This window comes from Podarcis raffonei, chromosome 10 (assembly GCF_027172205.1).
Source record: "Podarcis raffonei isolate rPodRaf1 chromosome 10, rPodRaf1.pri, whole genome shotgun sequence".
NCBI lineage: Eukaryota > Metazoa > Chordata > Lepidosauria > Squamata > Lacertidae > Podarcis > Podarcis raffonei.
This window is the reverse complement of record NC_070611.1, coordinates 77,809,171-77,833,813: the sequence shown is the minus strand read 5'-3', so window position 1 is coordinate 77,833,813 and position 24,643 is coordinate 77,809,171. Positions and strand designations below refer to the sequence as shown.

At 55.4% G+C, this 24,643-nt stretch overlaps 1 protein-coding gene across 1 annotated transcript in view; it reads right to left on the bottom strand.

Moving 5' to 3' along the window:
* The window catches only part of SND1 (staphylococcal nuclease and tudor domain containing 1), a 237,003-nt gene that overhangs the window by 174,319 nt on the left and 38,041 nt on the right, over positions 1-24,643 (bottom strand). The window contains exon 10 of the mRNA XM_053407017.1: positions 20,854-20,967. Within this exon, the coding sequence (XP_053262992.1) occupies positions 20,854-20,967 (114 nt within the window). The remainder of the gene's footprint in view (positions 1-20,853; positions 20,968-24,643) is intronic.

Sequence of the window (24,643 nt, the reverse complement as noted above, 5' to 3'; positions counted from 1 at the left end):
TTAGAATGCTGTGTTGCATTTATGGTCGTTAGCTGTTCTGAGCCCGGCTTCGGCTGGGGAGGGCGGGATATAAATAAAATTTTATTATTACAGTGGTACCTTGTGTTACAGGCACTTCAGGTTACAGACGCTTCAGGTTACACACTCCACTAACCCAGAAATAGTACCTCAGGTTAAGAACTTTGCTTCAGGATGAGAACAGAAATTGTGCTCCGGCAGCGCGGCAGCAGTGGGAGGCCCCATTAGCTAAAGTGGTGCTTCAGGTTAAGAACAGTTTCAGGTTAAGAACGGACCCCTGGAACGAATTAAGTACTTAACCTGAGGTACCACTGTACGGTTATTATTCCCTTCCAACTCTATGATTCGATGGCCGTGTGGCTTCCAGCCGCCAGCAGCTTCCTGCTCCTCCACGAATTTGCCTCCGTCCCTCAAAGGCAAAGGCAAGCTTCGTGGGGCGGCCAGCCTGGGATGGGGAGGGTCCAGAATTCTCTTCTCCACTGCGAAGAGACTCTGCGGCGGGGGGGGGGGAGGTCTGCCTTGGTTTTTTGGTTCTTGGGGCAGAGAAGGAGGGAAGGGCTCAACCCTGAGCTGCTCTGTTCTGCACGAAAGGCCTCCCCCCCCCCCCGCTCTCCACAGGCCACTGATCTCAACCGTTTCTGCAGCAGCCAATTAGGAACAGAAAGCGCAAGACCCCTAATTTCGACACCAGCTGCCCAAGGAAGAGCCTTTTGATCACTAAGCTGGAAATCACCTTTAATCATCCAATTTAACGTGCTTTAAGACGTGAAAGGCCCACCAAAGCGCCCCGCTGCGCCCTTGATGCCACTCCAGCTCTCGCCGGGATGAAAGTAACCAGTCTGCCGTTTAAGGCTCTGCCCTCCCAACACACCCCCAACCTCAATCTGGGCACTCCAAGGACTCCTCTGGGGCGCCTGTGATGCTCTCCGCTGGGTAGCTGGTCCAACAAGGGCTCCCACCAGAGACTCCTGGGCAAGGCAGCCACACAGAAACCGGTGCCCTTGGCAGCTCAAGAGAGTCGATAAAAAGAACCACCATCAGCACCACGGAATTTAAGGACAGCTCCACGTTACAGCACTGAAACCCAAAAGAAATCGTGAATTCCTTTTATTCTTGTTATTGTGACTGCCCCAGAGCTCCTGCAAAGAGCAGAAAGGCTTTGGGGGGGGGGACAGGACCTCCTCACCCACCATTGTCGTCATCGTTTTATTATTTATGCCCCACCCATGCCGAGAGCTGAGTCAAGAGCAGCCCCCACCCAGCCGAGGAGGAAGCTGCTCAAGAAAAACATCAGCAGAGCCCGGCATGATCAGGCCAGAGGCTCACCTGGCCAAGTCTACAGTCCCAACAGCCGTCAGCCAGCTGCCCCCCAAGGAAAACCCACAAGCGCAAGAGCAACTGGGATTCAGGAGCAACGCTGGCCCTCCCAGCCCCAAGGCCGGGCTGCCCGTTCCTCTCCAGCAGACATGGCTCATCCTAGCCAGAGTAGGAGGCCGCTGCCAGCCTGGCAGAGAGGAGGTCCCCGGCCCCCGAGACAGAGTTCGAGGGCCGCATCTACGCTCGCAGGGTCCCTACGGACGCCTCCCCCCCCACCGCCTGAGTGGCAGCCGCCTCAAATTAATGGAGTTGTTTGTCTTGTCAGCTTGCGTTACACGTCGTAGGGACTTGTTAGATAATCAGCCCAGGCAGGGCAATCCGTTATTCCCAGGGGAGCCTGGCCAGAGAACCGGATATATCCGCCTCCCACGGAGGGGTCCGCGGCGGCGGAAGCCAATTAGCCAGTCGGCCAAGCTGGTCGGGGTCTCCGCAAGGCCAGCACAGGCACTCGGGGACAGCGGCCACGTCTTCGTCAGCAGAACTGGAACGGATGCAGCTGAAAGAGGGAGGCAACAGCCTTGGGAGAACCAGTAGAAAGGTGTGAATTGGGGGGGGGGGACACCCGTTGGATCCAGCCCCTCGCTGCTTCTGGCCAGACCCAGCAGGTCCATGGGTGCTAGAGAGCCATGGTTTGGTCCCTGGTCCATCCACGGAGCAGGCTGACTCGAGGGGAGCAGCACAGCGGTCAGGTTTGCTGGGGCTGCCCAACTATTCTGCACGATGAAGCGTTAAGCTATGGAACTCACGGCCACAGGAGACAACTTTCAAAGAGGACTGGCCAAATCCAGGGAGGGCTCTGGGCGGCTCCTTGCCACGACGGCTGCGACCTGCCCTCCACAGCGGGAGGCAGCCAGGCTTCTGAATCCCAGCTGCTGGGAAACGGAGGAGGGGAGATTTGCTCTGCTTCTCGGGTACCCATGAGGGCATCTGGTTGGGTACTGTGAGGAGGCTAGACTAGATGGGCCCCCTTTGGCCTGATGGAGCAGAGAAATCCTTACGTTGCTATCTCTGCCTACAGAAGGGCCAGCAAGCTTTTTCAGCAGGGGGCCGGTCCACTGTCCCTCAGACCTTGTGGGGGGCCAGATTATATTTTTTGTGGGGGAATGAATGAACTCCTATGCCCCACAAATAACCCAGAGATGCATTTTAAATAAAAGGGCACATTCTACTCATGTAAAAAAACACTGATTCCCAGACCATCCGTGGGCCAGATTGAGAAGGCGATTGGGCCGGATCCGGCCCCTGGGCCTTAGTTTGCCTACCCATGGCCTACAGCCTCTGAGAGGCCAATTCCTCATAGCAGGGAAGACCCCCCAGGTGCACACAGACCCACACCAGGACCCTGAGCCTCTCAGTGCCCAGAAAGGAGAGGGTGGCCCCCCCTCCCCACGGGCCTGGGGCCATGGCTGTGAGGTTGAGGAGCCGGGGGGAGGGGGGCGCTGAAGGTCATTGGTTTGTGGGAGGCGTGCGTTCCTGCCGGCAGCTCAGAGCTCAGCGCCACATTTCTGGAAAGTGCCTGATCTGGCTCAATGGAGCCCAGGAATGAGAGGGGGTTCAGAGAGAGAGAAAGAGGCAGCGGGGGGGGATGCTGCCCCCCAGCCCCACAGAAACAGCTGGCTCCAGGGGCCATTGCACTTCCTGATGAGCCAAATCCCTCCCAAGCCGTGAGGTGCCCCTCCTCACTCGCTGGGAGCCCCCCAGCTCCCCCGGCAGATGCTTGAGGGAGAGAGAGAGAGAGATGCCTCCCATCCGATACACTCCCAGCCGGGAAATTGATTCCTCCTCCCTTCCCCTTTGCCGCTTTGTGCTCCAGAACGATGGAGAAGGGACCCATTGCAGGCCGGCCGGCAGGAAGGCAATGAAGAGATTCTGGAGGAGAATTCAATTTATCGGATGCCGGCGCGCAGTTCCCAGCGGTGAGCCCCTCGCTCTCTCCCTCTCGCCACCCCCGGCTCCTCCTCCTCCCCAGTGCCAGCACAGGGGCTGGAGAGGCACAGAAGGGGTTGCCTTGACCCACGGCACAGCCGGGAGAAGGGGGCTCCTGCGAACCTGCACACCACCCCCAGGGCAGAGCGAAGGAGCGAAGGAGGAGCAGGGAATCCCCCAGCACCCAGGGGGGAAGAGGAGCCCCCACCTCCCTCTCCCGACTTGCCTCAGCCCAGGAGACCTGGACAGCCGTGGGGTGGGCGGTCAGCGCTTGGAAGCCAGCTAGAACTGGGGTGCCCAGGCAGGGGGCCAAATCCAGACAGAGAGACTTCAGGGCAGAGGTCTCCCTGGTTGATGACCAAGACTTAAAAGGCTTTGCAAGGGATCAGAGTAAACAAATCGTACACCGTAGCAGCAATTCAATACGAACCAGCATTTTAACCAATGCGTCAACATTTCAATAACCATATTGAACATTTCACTCCAGAGACCAGCTGGCCAAAGGAGCAGCTCAGTTTTAAAAGAGCATCTGGCCTGGCAGAAACATCAAGGGCAGCGTGTGGAACATGAGGTTTGGGGAAATCAAGTAACAAGGAGACAAGCCAACAAGTCAGATCAGAAGCCCCCATAAATTTTTTTAAAAATTGAGAACCACTCAGCATGAAGAGGGAGGGGCACCTGGAATGGCGCGTGGCACACAATGCCCCCCATGGCAAGGCCTTGTCCTGTGACGGACAGGGATGCTTCAGCAGAGATTCCTGCACTGCAGGGGGTGGGCTGGATGACCCTCGGGATCCCTTCCACCTCAACAGTTCTAGGATTCTTGACCAGCTCATAGCCACAGCAAAGCAAAAAGGCCCCCATCATGTCCCAACCTGCAGCAGACCTGTCCCCAAAGAAGCCTCCTCTCCCCCCCCCACGCCCATCGAACGGGAAAGGTCATTGTGCAGGAACCGCAGGAAGGGCGACACGCCACCCTGTGTCATATGTTGCCATACGTGTGTCATACATGTGGAGGAAAACCTTAAGCACGTTGCAGAGTTCCCAGAAATAGACAATAGGCAATAGTCCCTCATTCAGCAGAGCTTTCCTTGTGCTGAAAGCAAACGTAGCGTAATGGTTATCAAACCCAATACAATCAGGATTGGCTCATTCCATACAAAATCCAGTTGCAGCATTTATAAACTTAACTCATAATAAGACTAAACCTTAGCACTAAGCATCCTGTGTACAGAAACAGAAACACCACACCAGAAGGGAGAGAGAGAAGAGTATAATCCAGGCTCCTTTTGGCCTATACAGTGGTACCTCCAGTTGCGGGCAGGATCCGTTCCGGAGGTCCGGTCGGATTCTGAGGTTTCCGCAACCTGAGGACCGCTTCTGTGCATGCATGGTGAAACATTTCCGGGTTTGCCACTTTGGCAACCTGAAGTTTACGTTACCCGAGGGTGGCGTAAGCCGAGGTGCTACTGTAGTCAGCGTGACCTTAATTGGAAGAGAACTAATTCAAAGCAGCTGTACTCAGCTTCCCTGAAGGTATAACCCAAACAATCATTACCCCTTCTGCCTCTGCTTCTCTCACACAGAGAAGCTTCTAGAATTAATCAGAATAGGAAAGATATCTACATATGAGATCAATACTTTCTGCACTAAGAGATGCAAACTGGCACAGTGCCCCCTGGAGGGCTGCACAGAAGCTCCCCCCACAGCCGCTGCCTTCACCACTCTGCAAAAAAATGGGGCGATGGGGGGCACTGCCAGAGCAACACACACGCAAACGGAGTCAGGCGGCCCAGAGCTGTGTGTGCGAGTCTGCAGCACGCGGCCGCTCCCCAAGGCAGGCTGGCAGGGCCTGAACTGGCCTGACCAACAATTGCCAGCTCGGCTGGGCAGCTCCTCTGAAAGAAGGGAGACACAGGCAAACACACACACACACACACACACCCCGCTCTAAGAGTGAAGGGCACCTGCCTTGGCCAATGTGGCATGTGGGCAGGAGCAGCTGGGCCAGCCAGTGACAGCGCACCTGCCCACCCGTCAGATCCTCTGCCAGCCCTGACATCGGGGGACAGCGGCACCTGGCAGGCTTGGCCACCAGATGGGTCCGGGGTGTGTGTGTGTGACAAGCTTTGCCAGGCATGGCAGCGGCAGCAGGACTTGGCAGGCTGCCCAGAGCGGGAGGGGCGAGGCCTCAAAGGAAGAGGAAGAGGATGGAAGGTTTTTTGGGGGGGAGACTTGGGCTCTCCTCAAGGAGAGGGGGACACCGGGGGGGCAGGCCCTGGCAGGCAGCCCTTCCGAGGCAGCAGCAGCGGTGGAGGGGGAGCAAGGGCAGCCCTCCACAGTGGTCTCAGGGCCATCTTGTGAAACACAGGAAATAATTCAGGAAAACCCACCAGTGGGAAGCGCCGGTGAGCGAGCAGGATGGGACCGGCCCCCTCCTGCCATGTCACCAGGTGTTCCCAGAGGGGGCTCCCCGGAAGCCCACCAAAGCAGCGCTCTCTCTGGGAGATGTTTGACCAGCTGCCTGCAACGGATGCACCGGCCTTGCCGTGCTGCAAAACAACAGAATCCCAAAGCTGCAGAGTTGCAAGGGACCCCCAGTGGTCATCTAGTCCCACCCGCTGCAAGGCAGGAATCACCCCTGAGCTAATTCAAGGGAGCCCCATCCTCTCCGCCCCACTTTGGCCGGCACCTCCCCACCTAACCTGGCTGTGGCGGTACGGGGAGGGAGATCTCCCCAGTTTAAGTAAGTGTCCTCTGCGTTTTCGTGAGTCCACCGTGGAACCGAGAGATTCGGGCGGCATTCAGAGGCTCCCTTCCCGAGACAGAGCCGTGCCGTTAAGCCACCTCGGCCCAATTCTCCCTTCGAAAGGGAAGCCTTCTCTTGCCTCCGGGTCCTCAGATCCTCTGACAGCCCCTTAACTGACCAGGCTCATTAGCAGAGGGAGAAAGGCAGAGACAGAGAGGGTTCAGGGCACGTCAAGACAGAAGCGCATTTAATTTGCTGGAAATTAAGGCGAACTGCAGATCCTCAAGTTCTGACGTGCTGGTTAACACTGACACCCCCAGCGCTAATTAGGATGCCATTTAAACAACTGGGTTTATTATCATCACTTTTTATTATTAAAAAAAAGTAATCCTGCTTGCAAAATCTGGAAAGTATGATGTGCACATCCTTGATTTTGGCCTGGGAGGTCCATTCCCCTTGAAAAGTTCACAGAGAAGGAGGGCATCAGCGGCTACGAGGAACGATAGTGCCCTCCTGGGCTGGCTCAAATGGGGGGGGGCACTCCCTTACACACAGAACTGAGTGCAGAGAGTTGGGAAAGTGCTCTTCAGCCCCTCGGCAGTGACATTATGGGGTGCCGCGGGGCACAATTCTATCCCCGGTGCTATTAAATATCTACATGAAGCCACTGGGAGTGGTTGTTAAGGATATGAGAGTGAGGTGCCCTCCGTGCGCTGCTGACACTGGGCTCTGCTTCACCCACAGCATGAGCTCGAAACCTGGCACAGCAGAGGCACCGTGGGCCTGTAGCCCCGTGCCCAGGAAACCCGTCAGCTGCCTTCCCTGCAAAGCATTGAAGGAGCAGGAGTGCGGTCTGGGTCAGGCTCTGCCCCTCCGGCAGCAGCTGGTGGGAGCTGCAATCGAAACATCTGGCGGGTGGCCGGTTGGCAAAAGGTGGCCGGGGGCGATGCCAGCCGAAGCCAGCGAGAGAGCGGCATCCAGCCAGGCACATGGCTGGCATCCTCAAGGTGAAACGCCACGCGGCTCACATCCAAAGGCAGAAGCCAGGAGGCTTCTCCTCCCAGCAGGGAGCCTGGTGCCAGCGTGGCACACGCAGAGCAGGCGGGAGGAACTGCAAACTCCTCGGCAAATAAGTCTGGGGAGGAGGCTATCGAGGGCCAGCTGGCGACTGCAGAAGCCTCTCCACAAGCCAGCCTGTGACTCCACGGGCCAACACTGTGTGGGCCTCACTCTGGGGCAGCCACAAACCCTTCCCCTCTACCCCGCTCTGCTGGCTTTGCCCTAAGCCTCCTGCCCCCTGGCACACAGCCCGGCCCCTTCTGCTCCAAAAGTGGGCAGGCAGCCGCAGGACACCGGCAGGCAGCTTATCGGGCAGCGAGATCCTGAGCATGTGCTCAAGGGCCACCATCTAGAGAATCAGGGCTGGTGCTGCGCTCCTCCGCAAAGGATGCTTGGCTTCCAAGCGACAGGTCCCTTCGGTTGCTATGGCGATGGTGCTCCTCTCACCCATCCCTCCCTGCCTTGACGGAGCATTCTGCCACTCTTTCCTGGAGGAGGGGGCTTACTCTGTTCCCAGGGTGCTAAAAGGTCACCAGCATTCGTTAGCAGTGGCGCCGGCACAGCGGCTTCCGAGTGCGAATTCTCAGGTCGGCAGCAGTGCCCCCCTGGACACGACCCAGGATAGCTTCCTCCCGGATTATCTGCCTGCCTTTCGCCAGTTTGGGGCTGGCAGTGCCTGCCCGCACCCAGGGCGGCCTGCGTGGAGCCTGCCTGGCATGGCAAAAGAGCAGGAGCCTGGGAGGGCCTGGCCTCGCGCTCTGAACGGCAGACTCTGCAGCGGCGGCTGCTGCTCCTCCTGCGCTGCAGAGGCCCTCTTTTCCTTCCAGCGCCTTCGCAGAACCTGGCTCGTCTCATCCCCTCCTTCGCCTTAAAATAGGTCAGGACTGGGGCTGCCCAATGGCAGATCTCGCTATTAATTCACTCGGAGAGAGACAAGGCCCCCGGCTTGCTCAGCTCAAAAGCGGAGAGGCTTTTAGCTATCTGGAGGACAAAACTGGCCTGCACCCAGAAATCCCGGCCTGAAGCAAAAATCAGATGCTCAGATTTGGACGCTCCGGACGGCCAGGGAGCCTGCAAGGCCCACAAACAGCTCCCAGCTGCACCCTGCAGCCCCACGTAGCATCCAGGCTCCCAGCCCGTGGCTCGTAGGGGAGGAAATGGGGCTCAAATGGCTGCTGCTGCCACCAACAGCAGCGCCCCTCCTCCCTCGGCAAAGCCAGGCCGCTCGGTGAGGGCTGCTTCAGGGCCAGAGTCTGTGCCAGGACTGCCAGGAATGCCCATCTGTCGAGCAATGATCCCACATTCACCCCCACCCCAAACTCAACAGACACTGCCTGGAACCAGAGGCGAAAGCTGGAAGGGGGGCAGAGGAGGAAGACTGCCGAGGCGGAGGGTCTGTTGAGCCTGGAAAAGAGGAGATGTGATAGCCGTCTTCCAATATCTTAAGGGCTGTCACACGGAGGATGGAGCAAGCTCCGGAAGGTAGGACTCGAACCCATGGCTTCAAGTGACAAGAAAGGAAGAACTGTCTGGTGTTAAAGCTGTTCAGCAGTGGAATGGTCTCCCACAGAAGGTGGTGGACTCAGCTTCCTTTTAAAGAGATACTGGGCGGCCCTCTGTCAGGGGCCCTTTAGCTGTGATTCCTGCAACGCAGAGGGCTGGACTGGATGACCCTCGGGGTCCCTGCCAACTCTGCAATGCTGTTTTTGTTGTTTAGTCGTTTAGTCGTGTCCGACTCTTCGCGACCCCCTGGACCAGAGCACGCCAGGCACTCCTGTCCTCCACTGCCTCCCGCAGTTGGGTCAAACTCATGCTGGTAGCTTCGAGAACACCGTCCCACCATCTCGTCCTGTCGTCCCCTTCTCCTTGTGCCCTCCATCTTTCCCAACATCAGGGTCTTTTCCAGGGAGTCTTCTCTTCTCATGAGGTGGCCAAAGTCTTGGAGCCTCAGCTTCAGGATCTGTCCTTCCAGTGAGCACTCAGGGCTGATTTCCTTCAGAATGGAGAGGTCTGATCTTCTTGCAGTCCATGGGACTCTCCAGAGTCTCCTCCAGCACCATAATACGATTCTGCAAATTCCTCCTCTTCAGGGATACTCCAGTCTCTAACCAGCAGGTGCCCCCTTCGTGCTGTGACTTCCTCCATCCTCGAAATGGCTCCAGGTGAAGCAGGAGAAAACCCAAAGTGAACCAGGAGTAGGATGGGCGGCCCCAACCCTGCATAACCAGAAGCCCCCAAAACAGGAAGTGTCCACCTCTTAGCAGCGGAACGGCAAGGAGCCCCCCAAAGCCCCCGCTTGGCAGAGCCTCTCCCCCTCTCTTGCAGATGACAAAGAGGCTGCCTAAAATGCAGCTCGCATCCCTGCCCCCCCCACCCCCTCGGTTGCACACAGAGACCGAGAAACTGGGGAGAGAAAATGCAGAAGGGACACGGGAGAGTTGTGCAAACTAATCACTTTTCCACTAGAGAGAGCAATTCCGCCTCGGGGGCACAAGGAGGTTCGTGTGCGGCAGCTTCCTGGAAAGCGACTTGGCCTCCCGTTAAATACTGACGAGGCTGCCGCCGCTTGGGAGGATTCGCACCCTGCCTCCCCGCCACCCTCCGTGCCCCCAAACACCCGGCACTCGGGCGCAGGCGGAGCGAGCGCTTCTCCCGGGGAGCCACAGTGGCAGATGAAAGGCAGCCGCCATCAGCTCCCTTACACGAGTAGCTTTCCGTGATCCTTGCCGTGCAATTTCACGGAGGCGAGAAGCCGGTCTGGTTAATCTTTCATGGCTCCGCAAGTGCCAGGGTGCCGCTTCGTGGCAAACACACCCAAATCCAGCGCCTGACGGAACAGGGCAACGGGCAGTAGAGTCCATCAGAGGGATCTCGTGGCCGAAGACTGGCAGCGGCATTTGCCTGGCTCCACCACCAGCAGAGTTTGCCCAGCAGGAAGAGGCAGCGCCTAGGGAACCTGTGGAACTCCCTCCCACAGGAGCAGCTATGCTTCTGAATCTGCTGGGAGAGCGGCTCTTGGGGTGAGATCCTGCTTGCAGGTTCCCCACTGGGGCCAAGGGTCGGCCACTGTGAGAACAGAAGGCTGGACTAGAAGGGCCATGGGCCGGATCCAGTGGGCTCTTTTTAGGTTCTCAGGCAAAAGGCCCAGCTGGAATCTCTCTTTCCACACACGCAGTGGGAAACAGCAGCTTCAAAAAGGCACAAAGCTGCTTACTAGTAGCAAACAGAGGTTGCAAGCCCCCACTCCTGCCCCACAGACACCCCCCTCCTGGAGGAAGGTGCCTTCAGGAGCCCCCCTGAAAAGGACCACAGAGTGTGACTAACGGCAAGTGAGAAGCTTCCAGGTTAATTAATTTGCAGCAAGCGTGAGTGTCACGAGCAGAAGAGAACGATCCTCTTTTCAGCGCTGGGGGCAGAAGGCGGCTTCTGCCGTTGCTGCAAGCCAAAGATTCTTGCACCAAATAACCAAGGAGTGGGGGGGCAGCAGAGTACCCCCCCACCCCTTGTTTCCTGGGAGGGCTGCCCCTCCTCCTCCTCCGTGGGGCTCGGAGAGCAAAGAGGCTGTTCGCAGGAGCTGGTTGGAGGCGCAGCGATTCCAAGCTGCCCTCTTTGCTGCAGGGAAAGCGGTGGCTTCCCAAGTAAACGCTGGCAATTCTTAAAGCGCTGTGTGATTTGAGACCTTCGGAATTGCTATTTTTAAACCGGCAAGGAGAATAAGCCACCACTCCAGAAGAGGCAGCCTGAAGCGACGGCAGGTAGCCTGGTCAGATGACTGCCAGCTGCCTCCAAAGGCTCTGAAAGGAGGACGGCCCCCACCTGCCACCCTCTCCCTGCAGCTGGGGCCCCTCCACCTCCTCCCCGGATGCCGGGCCAGGGGGCCCCAGCTGAGCAAGGGCACAGCCCTTAGAGGGGTCCCCCTCTCCGCCAGCCCAGCCCTCAGGCTCTGGAGCCTGGCATTGCCCCACTGCCCCCCTCCCCAGGAAGGAGCCCCTCGGCTGGCGCTGGAGGAAGGAGAGGCGAAGCCATCCTCCGCTCGCTTATTTAAAAGAGAGCTCCCAGCGCCACATAAATATCTTCATAATCAGCAAATGACAGGGCAGGGAAGAAACGGCAATGACGGCTGTTTAATGGAGTTTGGATAAAATACGGCTCTTCCCCAGAGTTGCCGGAGCGCAGCCGCCGCTGGTCGGAGCAGGCGGAAGAGGGGGCAGAAGTATCCGGTGTTTAAGTCAGACGCGCTGCCCGATCCAGCCCAGGGCTTCCCGCACGGACTGGCAGCACCAGCCCGTCCCAGTTGCAAGCAGGGAGCACCCCCAGCTCTGCCCTACAGATGCCACCAGCGGGGATCGACCCTGGCGCCTTCTGCAGGCCAAGCAGGTGTCCTGGGTGCCCTGTTTGAGCGCACACCCTGCAGAGCCAGGAAAAGGCAACGCTGGCCTGGCGCAAGGCTTTCCCAGGGAACAGAGGCCCAGCAATGCACCACTTGGGCACAGGCTGGCAGGCCACACCGCCTGGGCACCAACTGCAGTGGGAGGTGGTGGGGGGAAGCGCCTGAGGGCCCCTAGGGAGAGGGGCACTGGAAGTCAGTCTGCTCCTCCCAGTCACCTGCTGCCTCCAAACTCTGCCAGAGAAGTGGGCATCTGGGGAGGCGGGCGTGGGGGCCAGGGACCCACCTCCAGGCGCCCGCCATGGGAGATCTCAGCCACTCTGACTGACTCCTGCACTCAGATTTCATTTGGCACAGGGTGACGCAGGCAGGAGATGAAAGGCGGCAGGAGTTTATTACACCGAATTTTCAGTTTGTCAGTTTCCATCTATGATACCAGAAGCCACTTGCCCTCCCAGGAGCTCAGGACGCTGCGTCAGTGGCAGCACAGAGTCAGGCCAGCCCAGCGCTTGCCCGCTTGGCCAGACAGGCCAGGCCACGGGGGGCAATGGACAGGGACCCCACGCCAAGGTGGCAAAGCCCCCTCCTTGCCTTGCCCTGGGCCACCCCCGCTGCCTCCCCACGCAAGCCCACAGCCCCCTCCCCAACACCACCAGAACTCCTCGGGGCCAGGCAAGCCCTTGTCATCCACGTGCCCCCCAGGCCAGGGCTCCTGCCCACCCTCTCTATGGCCACCAGCCAGGTCTCCACAACCGGGAGCAGCAGCTGCTGCCCGGTGCTGACCAGAGACCCCAGCATCCCCTCAATTCCTTCATCCAAGTCGTTTATAAAGACGTTGAACGACAACCGGCCCAGGCAGAACCCTGTGCCCCCCCCCCAACTGGGCACTTTTTTCCAGGATGACGAGGAAAGGAGCACTCTTTGGGTTCAGTCAGTCAACCAGCTACAAATCCACCTAACCGTCTCCTCGTTCAACCCACGTTTTACCAGCTATCATGGGGGGGTTTGTCAAAAGCCTTGCTGAAATCAAGGTATACTATGTCCACAGCGTTCCCCTGATCCACCAAGTTTGTAATTCCATCAAATAAAGCAATCAGATTGGTCTGGCATGGCTTAATTTTGAGAATGGGTCTTAGTAATCACAGCGTCCTTTCCAAAGTCCTCTGGCTCCGAGCACAATTCAAAGTGATGGTGCTGACCTTGAAAGCCCTAAACGGCCTCAGCCCAGTAGACCTGACGGAGCGTCTCCACCCCCATTGTTCAGCCCGGACACTGAGGTCCAGCGCCGAGGGCCTTCTGGCGGTTCCCTCATTGCAAGAAGCCACGTTACAGGGAACCAGGCAGAGGGCCTTCTCGGTGGCAGCGCCCGCCCTGTGGAACACCCTCCCACCAGATGTCAAAGAGAAAAAGAATTACCAGACTTTTAGAAGACACCTGAAGGCAGCCCTGTTTAGGGAAGCTTTTAATGTTTAACAGACTACTGTATTTTAATACTTTGTTGGAAGCTGCCCAGAGTGGCTGGGGAAACCCAGCCAGATGGGCAGGGTACAAATAATAAATTATTATTATATATTATTATTAAGTCCTCACAGACCGACTGTTGAATTCTCTGTTCCAGGACCTTCCCTGGTACCGATGTCAAGTTCACCGGAGTCACCTGGGTCTTCCCTCCCCCCCCCCCCTTTTGAAGATGGGGACAACCGTTGCCCACCTCTGGTCTTCAGGGACCTCACCTGTTCTCCAAGAATTCTCAAAGATCATAGATAAAGGCTCTGAGATTATGTCCGCAAGCTCCTTTAGTCCCCTTGGAGGCAGCGCCTCAGGCCTTGGAGGTGAGAGTCCTGGCCGGCTGAGCAGCATCAAAAGTAATTTATATGTTGCATTTCAGCAGATCAGTTTCATATCTCTTACCCCAATCACAGACTCAAAGAGCCGTAGAGTCGGAAGGGACCCCAAAGGTCATCCAGTCCAACCCCCTGCAGTTCAGAAATCCCCGCTAGAGCATCCCTGATGATGGCCATCCAGACTCTGCTTAAAACCCTCCCTAATAATAATAATTTTTTATTTATACCCCACCCATCTGGCTGGGCTTCCCCAGCCACTCTGGGCGGCTTCCAACAAAATATTAAAATACAGTAATGCGTCAAACATTAAAAGCTTCCCTAAAGAGGGCTGCCTTCAGATGTCTTCTAAAAGTCTGGTAATTGTTGTTCTCTTTGACATCTGGTGGGTGGGCGTTCCACAGGGTGGGTGCCACCACCGAGAAGGCCCTCTGCTTGGTTCCCTGTAACTTGGCTTCTCGCAGTGAGGGAACCGCCAGAAGGCCCTCGGAGCTGGACCTCAGTGTCCGGGCTGAACGAAGGGGGTTGAGAAGCTCCCATGAACGAGAGCCCCACCCCCCACTTTCTGAATAGACCCGCCCTGCAAGGGGCATCGGGCCTCTTCTGACTGAGGCCAAAGGCCAAAGAGATTATGGACGTGAAGTCCTCCGGGCCGCAGTTCCCACTCTGAACTGCTTCTCTCCAGACACCTGGCAGCTTTCCTTGTTTCTTGTGCAGAAAATCCGGGGGGGGGGGCTGGGAAAGCGCTGGCATGACCCATTCACACCCCCAGTGGTTACGGACAGGATTGCCTTAAAGACTGCCTGCATGACTTGGCCCCTTACCTAATATGAACGTCCCACTTGCATGTCCAGCAGGGGGATCGATTAGGCTGGCAAACAGGCCGGGCAGGGCCTTCTCAGTGGTGGCCCCGAAGGAGGCGCCTGATCTTGCTCGCTCTCCAAATTATCCCTCGGCACCTCTCAACTCTTCTTTTGCCAACCCAATGCCTTGCCCCCACCTTCCAGTATGGCGAGGAAGCAGGGCCCAATCCCTTCCCTTTCGTGGTTCACAGCTGGGCTCCCGACCGCATTCACAGCCCTCTTCTGCCAGCTACCCCCCCCCCGCCCACTATTCCTGCCGCTCTCTTTGCAGGGCACTTCACCTTCGCCCCCCCTAATCCCTGCCTCCCGCCTGATCTCCACCATCTCTGGCATCAGCCTTCCCCGGACTTAATCGCCTCCCGCCTCTTGCAGCCCAGCAGGCACCGTTCCTTATCTCCATCTCTTAAACCTTTTGTCTCTTCACATATGAGCTTCATAATCTCTTTCAATATATGCACAGCAACATTTCAAAGCTTTCTCCCTTTAGGGAGAAACCCGCTAAAAATCCATTGTCTTTAGAGAGGATGAGCTCACCGGGTGCAGAGGTACTTCCAAGGCTCCCGGCTGCGCTCCCCCATCGCCCCACGGTTTGGGGGCTTAGCCCCACGCCAGCCCCCAGCGCAAGGGGGCCTCTGGTGTGGAATGACTCCCCTCCATGATCTCGCCACACACACACAGCCTTTCCAAACACTGCTTTTCCCAGGCAAAGACCTCGTCCCACTCTTGGCAGCATCAAAAGCTGCCTCACACTGCATGGGGCCATGCTTACCTACACTGACCGGCAGCAGCAGCAAGAGAAGAGCCTGGCTGTGGCAGGATCAGGCCAAGGGGTGCCCCAAGCAGAAGCCTCCTCCGTCACCCTCTGCTGCAAGCAGCCTGACTCCTTGGGCAGCCCCACATGGCGTGTGTTACAGCAGCCAAGAAAAGGCAATAAAATACTGCAAGGCGTGCAGAAGCAGAGGGGAGAGGCGTTTACCTCCCCCTCTACTCACAGGAAAACTTGAGGCCTTCCCATGGAGCTGAAGGCTGGAAGAGTCAGGGCAAAGAAAAGCTCGTCTGAAACTGCGGAACTGCTTGCCACAGGAGGCAGCGACGGCCGCCAAGCTCTCCTTCCGGTGGGCTCTCCTTCCTTGGAGGTTTTTCAGCAGAGGCTGGGTGGCCACCTGTCAGGGATGACTCTGTAGACCTTCTGGGGGGGGGGCATGAGGGGGTTGGACTAGATGACCCTCGGGGTCCCTTCTGACTCTACAATTCTATGAAAATGTGACAAAATCATGGAGGGGGCTGTCGATGGCTGCCTGCATCATTATCTGTGTTTTAGGCTCCAGGAGAAAACAACCGGCTTCAGCCAAGCCTTTGGTTGACTGATATTCCACATCCCTTTAAACGTGGTGGGGGTTTTTTTTTGGGGGGGGGGTTACTGTTCTGTTGCTTCTGTTCTATTTACTTGTGCTTTTATCTTGTGCTTTATCTCGTGAACTGCCCTGAGACCTTTTGATGAAGGGCGGGTACATCAACCTAATTAAAGAAAACAAAATTTAAAAGACGCCAGCCACCTTGGCTCTGTTCTGCATCCGGGTCAGAGGCAGCAAGGATTCAGGATACCTGGAAACGGCGCTCGGATCCTGCCTGCGTCTGCTGGGTCAGACCAACGGCCCGTCCAGGCCGGCATCAAAGCAGCTGCCTTGGCAAAACCAGCAAGGGGGATTCAAGCCCCATCCCAGCCCCTGAGTGCCCTGCTTGCAGGTTTCCATGATAACTTTGCCCAGCAAGGCCTTCTTCCACCCTCCAGCCCCTGCTTCTCAATTTGTACTGTATTATTTTATGTTCTGCGGCTTGCCATAGTTTTATTGATTGCAGCCTAGAAATTATTTATTGCAATTGTTAAGAGTGGGTTTCTGTTTAATTTTTATATGCTGAGATTATTATTCTATACTATTCTAATAATTGTTGAATGTTACTTTATTTGATGTAGGTTGCTTATTTTAAAGTTCTGTTTTATTATCACACTTTTGTACAGTCATACCTCAGGATAAATGTGCTTCAGGTTAAGTATTTTCGGGTTGCACTCCACGGTGACCCGGAAGTACCAGAGCGCGTTACTTCTGGGTTTCGCCATGTGCGCATGGGCAGACGGTCAAAATGACATCACGTGCGTGCACAGAAGTGGCGAAACGCAACCCGCGCATGTGCAGACTCGCGGGCGCAGGTTGTGTTCGCTTCAGGATGCGAAGGGGGCTCCGGAATGGACCCCATTCGCATCCAGAGGTACCACTGTATTAGATTGCTATAAGGCGGGGTCAGCAAGGTTTACCTTGCCTGGGCCAGTTCACTCCAGCGGAGATCCCTCCGTGGGCCAGACTGTGCATGAGCGCCCGTGATTTCTGGTGTCTGCATAGATGCATTTTCCGGCGTCTGCGATTTCCGGCGCCGCAGAAGCAAGTCCCTGTGCTGCGCTGTGCCAGTTTAGCACAGCACGCAGGGACTCGTCAAGTGGGCGGCTCGGTTCGGGGGCAGCTTGTGGGCTGGTTAAACAACCCCTGTGAGCCGCTTCCGCCCCATGGGCCTTAGGTTGCCGAACCCTGTTATAAGGTGTACATTTTTTGTTTCTTCAGCTTGTAAACCACCTTGGGTATTGTAAGATAGAAAGACAGTATACAAATTAAGTGTGGTGATGATGATGAATTGGAGAACAGGACGATGCCTCCTTTGGCCTGACACAAAAGGCGCTTCATGTTCTTATGGAGAAACTCTGCGCACACCAACTGAGGTCTAGAAGACCCTCCCTCCAGTTCCCCACCCGCAAAACCCCCCTTGCAGGGAACTCCAGCCCTCCTTCCACTCTAAGCGGAGCCTGCAGGAATTAATGTCTCGTTACGTTCCGGGCCAAAACACAAGCGAGCGCCAGGCACGCTCAAATAGCTCCTGCCCTCCAATTATCCTTATCCTCCTCTCTCGACCGCGGGGGCTGCTCCTCGCTGCGCCTACTTCGCCCACCCTCCAAAGCCACAAAAGCGGGAGAAGGAACCTCAGCGCAGCGCCCGGCGCCGAATTTCCACGGAAGCCTCGTGGCAGCAGGATGAGCGGGTGCTGCTGAGGGGCCCTTGGAAACCTCCCGGTTCCTTATCAAAGCGGGATGGAGACAGAGACCTCCTTCCCAAAAGCAGCAGCTGATCTGCATGTGCAAAACTCACTTGTTCCGGTGAGATTTGCACACTGGAGTGATTTGTACACCTGGGGCACTGTGAGCTCAGGGAGAGGCAATGGCAAAGGCCAAAGTCTCTTTCGGCAGGAGAGCCCAGTGGTGGCAGCGATGCGGCTGCTATGAGAGAGTCCAGCAGGGCCCACACCCTGCAAGGGGCTATTTTTTATTTATTTTAAAAGGGGTAATTTGCTTTGAGAACCACCCAGCTTTGGCCACTGGGCAAGAGAACAATGGAACGTAATTGCACAAATTAGATCATCTGCTCCTTGCCAGGGAACAGGGAGGGATAGAGGACCTTTCCTAGCACAAGGCTCCATCTCCTTGCGGCAAGTGAGTCTTGGGGGGGGGGCAGAGACACCCCACACACAATGCGCACCCCTCCCTCATCCCACCCTGCCCTCCTTTCCTGGCATTTGGCCCCCGTTGCGCTCCCCACAACCAGACTTCCCCCCCACTCCGCCCATCCTCACATTAAATGGGGCTTTAAAAAAGGTCCCCCTGTGAACAACGGAGCTTTTAAACATAAAAAATTGTGGGTCGCGTGCAGCCCAGAGGGGGAGGCTGCGAGGACCAGAAGTATCTGTCCACGTTGGGTAATATTCAGAGCAGCTCTCGATAAACACCCAGCGGCAGCCAAGGACACAGAAAGCAATAAACGAATCAAGAAGAAACCATTCCAAACGGCCTGAAAAGACAAGGGGCGAAACAGGCTTCCACTCTCGCTTTCTCCTCCCGCCTCCATGTCCCCCCTCCCCTGTTGAACCTTCAAAATCCGCTCCAGAGGGCAGGAGCACATCTGGGTGGGGGGCACACGGAGGCAGGAGAGGAAGGGGGAGCCCCCCGGGGCGAGCAGAGCTCCGCAGCACAATAAAGGCAGCCTTTATGAAGAAAATTTATCTCCCAATATAACCAAATCTCGACTTGTGATGGAGCCTCCAGAACAGCGAAGCCCTGCGGGGGGGGGGAGCGCAGAGACCGGCCTCCGCCAAGGAAGACCCCCGAGCCCCTCACCAGGGCAGCTCACCAGACAAGCATTTGGGGAAAGATGGGGGTCCCAACACTCAGGGATTTATTTCCAAGGCGCTTGGTGGTTCTCTATCCTTTACTGTTTTTCAGTTTCAACGGCACGGGGTGCTTTTGAGGCAGAAGAACGCGAATAAACTCGTGAAACAGAAACCTAGGGACCAAAAGCAGGCAAGGACCCCAAAGCCATTGCCTGCGGCAACAGCCAGAACCCCAAATCCAACGAACTCCGTGCCGGCTTAACAGAATCATTTCTCCCAAAATTTCTAGGTCTCTTATGTTGAAACCCAGCCAAGGTGAGATGCAACCTTAAATCAGTGACTTCCCTTCTTCTCTTTCCGTGGCTCATTTTGCATACCATCCATCCCTGAATATTTTACCTAAACTAAACCACTCAGTAATCCATTGTTACAACCATCTGAACTTGCTTCCACTCAGTGCTACAGGTGTTTTTAAATGAACACAATTCTTCTTTGGTTGGGACCTAACTCGTTTTCCCACAAAACACGGGTCGCAGTAGTGGTAGACATAAGTAGCCTTTTCTGACACCTGGGAATTTCCCTCTGAATTATCCCCAACAAAAAGGACTCTGGTTATTTTTGGAAATGTTTTTTAAACATTTTTCCCCCAATTCATTATACAGTGGACCCTCGGGTTACGTTACCTTCAGGTAACGCAATCCTCGGGTTGCAAACGCAGCAAACCCAGAAGTGTATACTTCCGCGCTTTGCCGCATGTACAGAAGCGCTCGGTTGCGCCGTGCGCATGCACAGAACGGTGCCTCCGGTTACAAAATTTTTGGGATACGGCCGGGCCTCTGGGACGGATTCCGTTCTTAACTGGAGGTGCCACTGTATATCACTTCCCAATACTCTTTTACCCTTTTACAAGTCCACCACAAGTCCAGGCATGCGCAGTCTGTTTTGCGGCCCCCGGCCAACCATCCCTCTGCCTTTTCTCAGCCCAACGGGGTGGGGAGATGAAGGACCCAGGCTTCATTCTCAGGAGGAAAAGGAGGCTGCCCTCCCCCCGCAAGCCAAGCGGAAGACCACCATCGAGGATTCCCAGGGCTCACAAGCCACAGCTGCCACTGGTGACCGCCCTCAGCTCCTTGGCAGAGCAGCAGGAGAGCAACTGACCCAAAAAGCACGACAAAACTGTAGGGTCCCCACAGCAATAATCCAGAAAGACTCGGCAGAGACTCCGCTGCCAGCCACACATCCCTTCCCAAAGCCGAGATCTGGGGTCACTTGGAACAAACGTCCACGGTTCTTAGGCCCACTCGTGGCAGTGGAGAGACTGAGGCATTGGGGGGGGGAGCAATGGAGCAAACAGTGGGCAGTCCCTCCTCCCCCCAAAACTGCCCCTCCTCAGACAGAGGCTCTCCTGGAAATAGGACGACACGCAAGAAAGTGGGATTTGATGGACATAACATTATGTTTGCTGACTGGGAACAGTTATGGATCACAGGTATGAAGTTTACGGCATGTAATGCCTTAAGAGAGAATATTATGAAAATGATTTGCAGGTGGTACATGACCCCAGTCAAGCTTGCAAAAATTTATCATTTGCCCAAGAATAAATGTTGGAAATGCAAAGAAAATGAAGGTACATTCTTTCACCTTTGGTGGACGTGCCCAAAGATTAAGGCTTTCTGGGAAATAATTTATAATGAAATGAAAAAGGTATTTAAATATACCTTCCTGAAGAAACCAGAGGCCTTTCTCCTGGGCATGGTCGGCCAATTGGTGTCAAAGAAGGATAGAACTTTCTTTATGTATGCTACAACAGCAGCAAGAATACTCATCGCAAAGTACTGGAAGACACAGGATCTACCCACTCTGGAAGAATGGCAGATGAAGGTGATAGATTATATGGGACTGGCAGAAATGACCGGCAGAATCCGAGACCAGGGAGAAGAGTCAGCAGAAGAAGATTGGAAGAAATTTAAAGATTATTTACAGAAACACTGTAAAATTAATGAATGTTAGAATGATGTCAGATAGAAATTAAGCGGTTTCTAGCTGTAATGTTTTAAGAGAATATGGGGAAAAAAGGTTTAGAAGCAGAGTAAAACTTATTGATAAGGATTTGCTGAATTAACAATTTGAATTGGAATACAAAAAAGGGAGGTATGAGGAGGTCTGGGAAACAAGTTAATGGAAAATAAGTAATGGAAGTTTTGTGTGTTTTTAATTATTCTTATTCTTTGTATTGTTGTTATTTTTTCTTTTTTCTTTTTGATTGTTTTTCTTTTTGTATTAATATTGAAAACTTTAATAAATATCTTATAAAAAGAAAGAAAGAAAGTGGGATTTGAGCCAGCCGGCGCAGGCACTCTCCTCCCCTCGCCCAACAGACGCAGCCTCCCCCCCTGCAGGAGCCCTTCCCCGGGCGCAGCCTACCTGGGTGCCTTCGCCTTCCAGCCGAGGGGGGCGGATGCTGGAGAGGTGGACCGTTTTGTAGTCGCCCGAGTTGAGCTTCACCACGATGGCATCTGCGTTCAGCACCTGCATCACCTGCAGGACGAGAGGAGCAAAGCCAGAGGTCAGAACTGGCTGGCAGCCATGGCTTGGGAGAGGTGGAGATTGGGGTTCGTTTTGCTCTTACTCTTGTTTTTATTACGCATTGTGTGTTTTTGTTTTGTGAACCACCCTGAGATCCATGGATGGGCAGCACATCTTGGAGGTCCCAGGTCTCAAGGAGGTTAGGCTGGCCTCGACCAGAGCCAGGGCCTTTTTGGCTGTGGCCCCAGCCTGGTGGAACGCTCTGTTGCAAGAGACCAGGACCCTGTGGGACTTGACATCTTTCCGCAGGGCCTGCAAGACGGAGCTGTTCCCCCAGGCCTTTGGTCAGGGCTCAGTCTGACCCCTCTCCTTTTACAAGACCCTGCATATAAGTGGCCTCTCTAACTCTTCTCACCATCTCATACAAATAGCTGAGCCTGGTGAGTACTTCGGGTTCCCAACCCCTATAGTTATAGTTATAATCTGTGGGTAGCCATCTGATCTTATTTTAATTTTAATCCGATTTTAAGCTGTATTTCAGTTGATTGATGAATTTTATGTCTTAATGTATTTTGATTACAGGTAGGTAGCCATGTTGGTCTGCTGTAGTCGAAACAAAATAAAAAAATCCAGTAGCACCTTAGAGACCAACTAAGTTTGTTATTGGTATGAGCTTTCGTGTGCATGCACACTTCTTCAGATACACTGAAACAGAAGTCACCAGACCTTTATATATCGTGGGAGGGTGCGGTGGGGTTTTTCTCAGAAGGGTACTCCTACTGCCATCTCACCCCTAGCTTTTTTCCGTAAGGCCAATTGCAGTCCTTAACAGTCGCCAACAGGTTGACCACACCTATCCGCCAATCACCCATTCCCACCACCCTTCTGAGTAATACCCCTCCCCACCCTCCTACTGTATATAAGGGTCTGGTGAATTCTGCTTCAGTGTATCTGAAGAAGTGTGCATGCACACGAAAGCTCATGTATTTTGATGTTAGCCGCCCTGAGCCTGGTTCTGGCCAGGGAGGGTGGCATATAAATCATTTTCTTCTTCCTCCTCTTCTTCTTCTTCTTCCAATGCAACACAACACAACACAGCCTTGTGGTCCACAACCAGACGCAATGCCCTGTTGCCCTGCAGAGATTCGCACTCAACTCGTTCCCTGAATGGTGAAACCCTCTTTTGGAGCAGCCGCGTCCAGAAAGGGCGGGGAACTGAGGCGCTTTGCCTCTGCCGGAGCTTCTCCTGGGGTCTCCTCGTGAGGAGCGGCGCCTGGAGCCCCAACCGCGGAGCCCCAGAGCCGCCACGTGATCTCCGCTGGGGCTGAGAGCGTTCGTTTCAAAGGAACCTCTCAACGCTCCTCTTTCCGCATTCGTGTTATCACTCCGTTTTTTAAATGCTTGTGAAATGCTTTCCAAAAGCTTTCCAAATGACTTTGTTTTACAGTAAATTACTACCGTAAATTACTACTTCAAAGTGCTGCGCTGCTCAAAGCGCAGGCAGCTATTTCCATATTCTTGACGGGAGGAGAGGAGGAGAACGGGAGCAGAGAGACAGGACAGGCCGACACGGAGGCTGCGCTCTGTGGCCCTCGGCTCTGGCGCCTGCACCCGCTGGCCAGGAGGGGCCCACCAGCCCCTCTGAGGGCACCCAAGGGAGAAGAGATGCAGGACCAAGCCCAGCAGACCCAAGCCACACTCCCCAGCATTCTGGTATTATACAGCTGCAGCTTTAAAGGCAGGATTGGAAGCTGTGGCGCTCTGAATGCAGCAGCAGAACAGCAACATCCCTGCCCAAATAAGTCGAGATTCCTAACACTGCAAGGGGCTGGACCAGATGACCTCAGGGACCCCCACGAATCTCACATGGCTTCCCCATCTCCGGGCTTTGGAATTAGGGTTGAATTACTGATAGGGGTTTTTCATTTTTAAAAAATGATGCGTTGCTAGTCCCCATGAAGGATTTGCCCTGGAATAGTGTGCCGGCAAGCATGTGCTCGCTCCACCCCCCACCTCAAACCTCCCCTGACCCCCCCCCACGCCAAGCCAGCCCCCTCCGGCCACAAGGGAGACCAGAAGAGCCAGCAGAGATGGGCCCCACGCTCCTCTACAGACCAACTGCTTCCCTCCCTCTGCACCAATGAGTCTGTGTGCCTCCTCAAGAGGCCAAAAGGGACTCCCCTGTTAGAATTCCTGCTCCGTGATTGCAGTCATGGGATTGTTGTCTTTCACATGATGGTGTATGTTTTGACTCCACCGAGTAGGACGTGACGGAGACAGGATGTTTGTGTTCCTGTGTTCCGTGAAGTGGGACTATTGTCCTTTGTTCTCTCTCTTTGCTGTCTGATGCTAGAGAGAGAGGGAGCCATGTTGCAGTGCTCTCTGTGTGTTTACATGTAAATGAAGTAGATTAGCCAAAATGCTGAGTTGCTGAGGTCTGTCACGTGCATGGTGTGCAAACTCTGCAGATCCCTAAGTGTGCCAGTGTCGGTTGGCATCGGTCGCTGTGATGTTCGGGCTGAAGAAAGCTTTTGGAGCTCCCGAATGAACGACCAGGAGGGAGAGAACATGCCAGTTGGGCTTGTGTCTCTGCCAGGGTCCTACTCGAGTGTAGGCTGACTCCTGACATCCCCACCCCTCGCACCTTCTGGGGCTGAGAGTCTCATTCCTCGCATGTCAAAATCCCTTCCCAAGGCGACTCATAGGATTGCAACATTCAGAGGAGGAGTCTGCCTGGATCAGGCCCATCAAGTCCAGCATCCTCTTCTGCCCATGAAAGGAAACCCGCAAGCAGGATCGGAGCACAAGAGCCCTTTCCGCTCCTGCCGTTTCCAGAAAGTCACATCCAGAGAGACATCGGAGGGCAGAGCAGAGCCATCTTGGCTAGGAGCCATCAACAGCCCTCTCTGGATTTCTCTCCGCCTCTTTCAGAGCCACCCACTTGGGTGGCACCCACTGCTTCCAGTGGGAGGGAGTTCCACAGTTTAACTACGGCCTGGGTGAGGAAGGAGGAAGGTGCTGTCCAGACAAAATTAGCAGAAGGTACCCTTAGGCTGCCTGCCAACCTAGCAGTTCGAAAGCATGTCAAAGTGCAAGTAGATAAATAGGTACCAGTCCGGCGGGAAGGTAAACGGCGTTTCCGTGCACTGCTCTGGTTCGCCAGAAGCGGCTCAGTCCTGCTGGCCACATGACCCGGAAGCTGTACGCCGGCTCCCTCGGCCAGTAAAGTGAGATGAGCGCCGCAACCCCAGAGTCGTCCGTTACTGGACCTAATGGTCAGGGGTCCCTTTACCTTTAGCCTTAGGCTGCAAAGACCCAAAATGTAGCTGCGGCCTCCAATCACCTGCCCAGTGGCATTGGGGGCTCACAGTGGCCCCTGCCCACTCCCCGCAACCCACCACAGACCTTGGGGGGCTCTCCCCACCTCCCCCCCGGGACGCCCCTGAAGCCACCTGCCTGTGTCCGCCCCCCCCCCGGGCCTGCCAGCTCCCATCATCCGGCCACCAAGACTCAGAAACCAAGCAGAATCGGAAGCCCCCGGCTCCCAGCAGCTGCCCTCCAGCCAGTCGCAAGCAGAAGAAAGGGGGGGCCATTCTAGGTGCGGATTATGCCCCACCTTCCCCCCCCCAACCTGGCGGAGAGCAGCAAGTGCTGCTGATTTGCGCTGGCAGGGCCGCGGCTGGGGCCG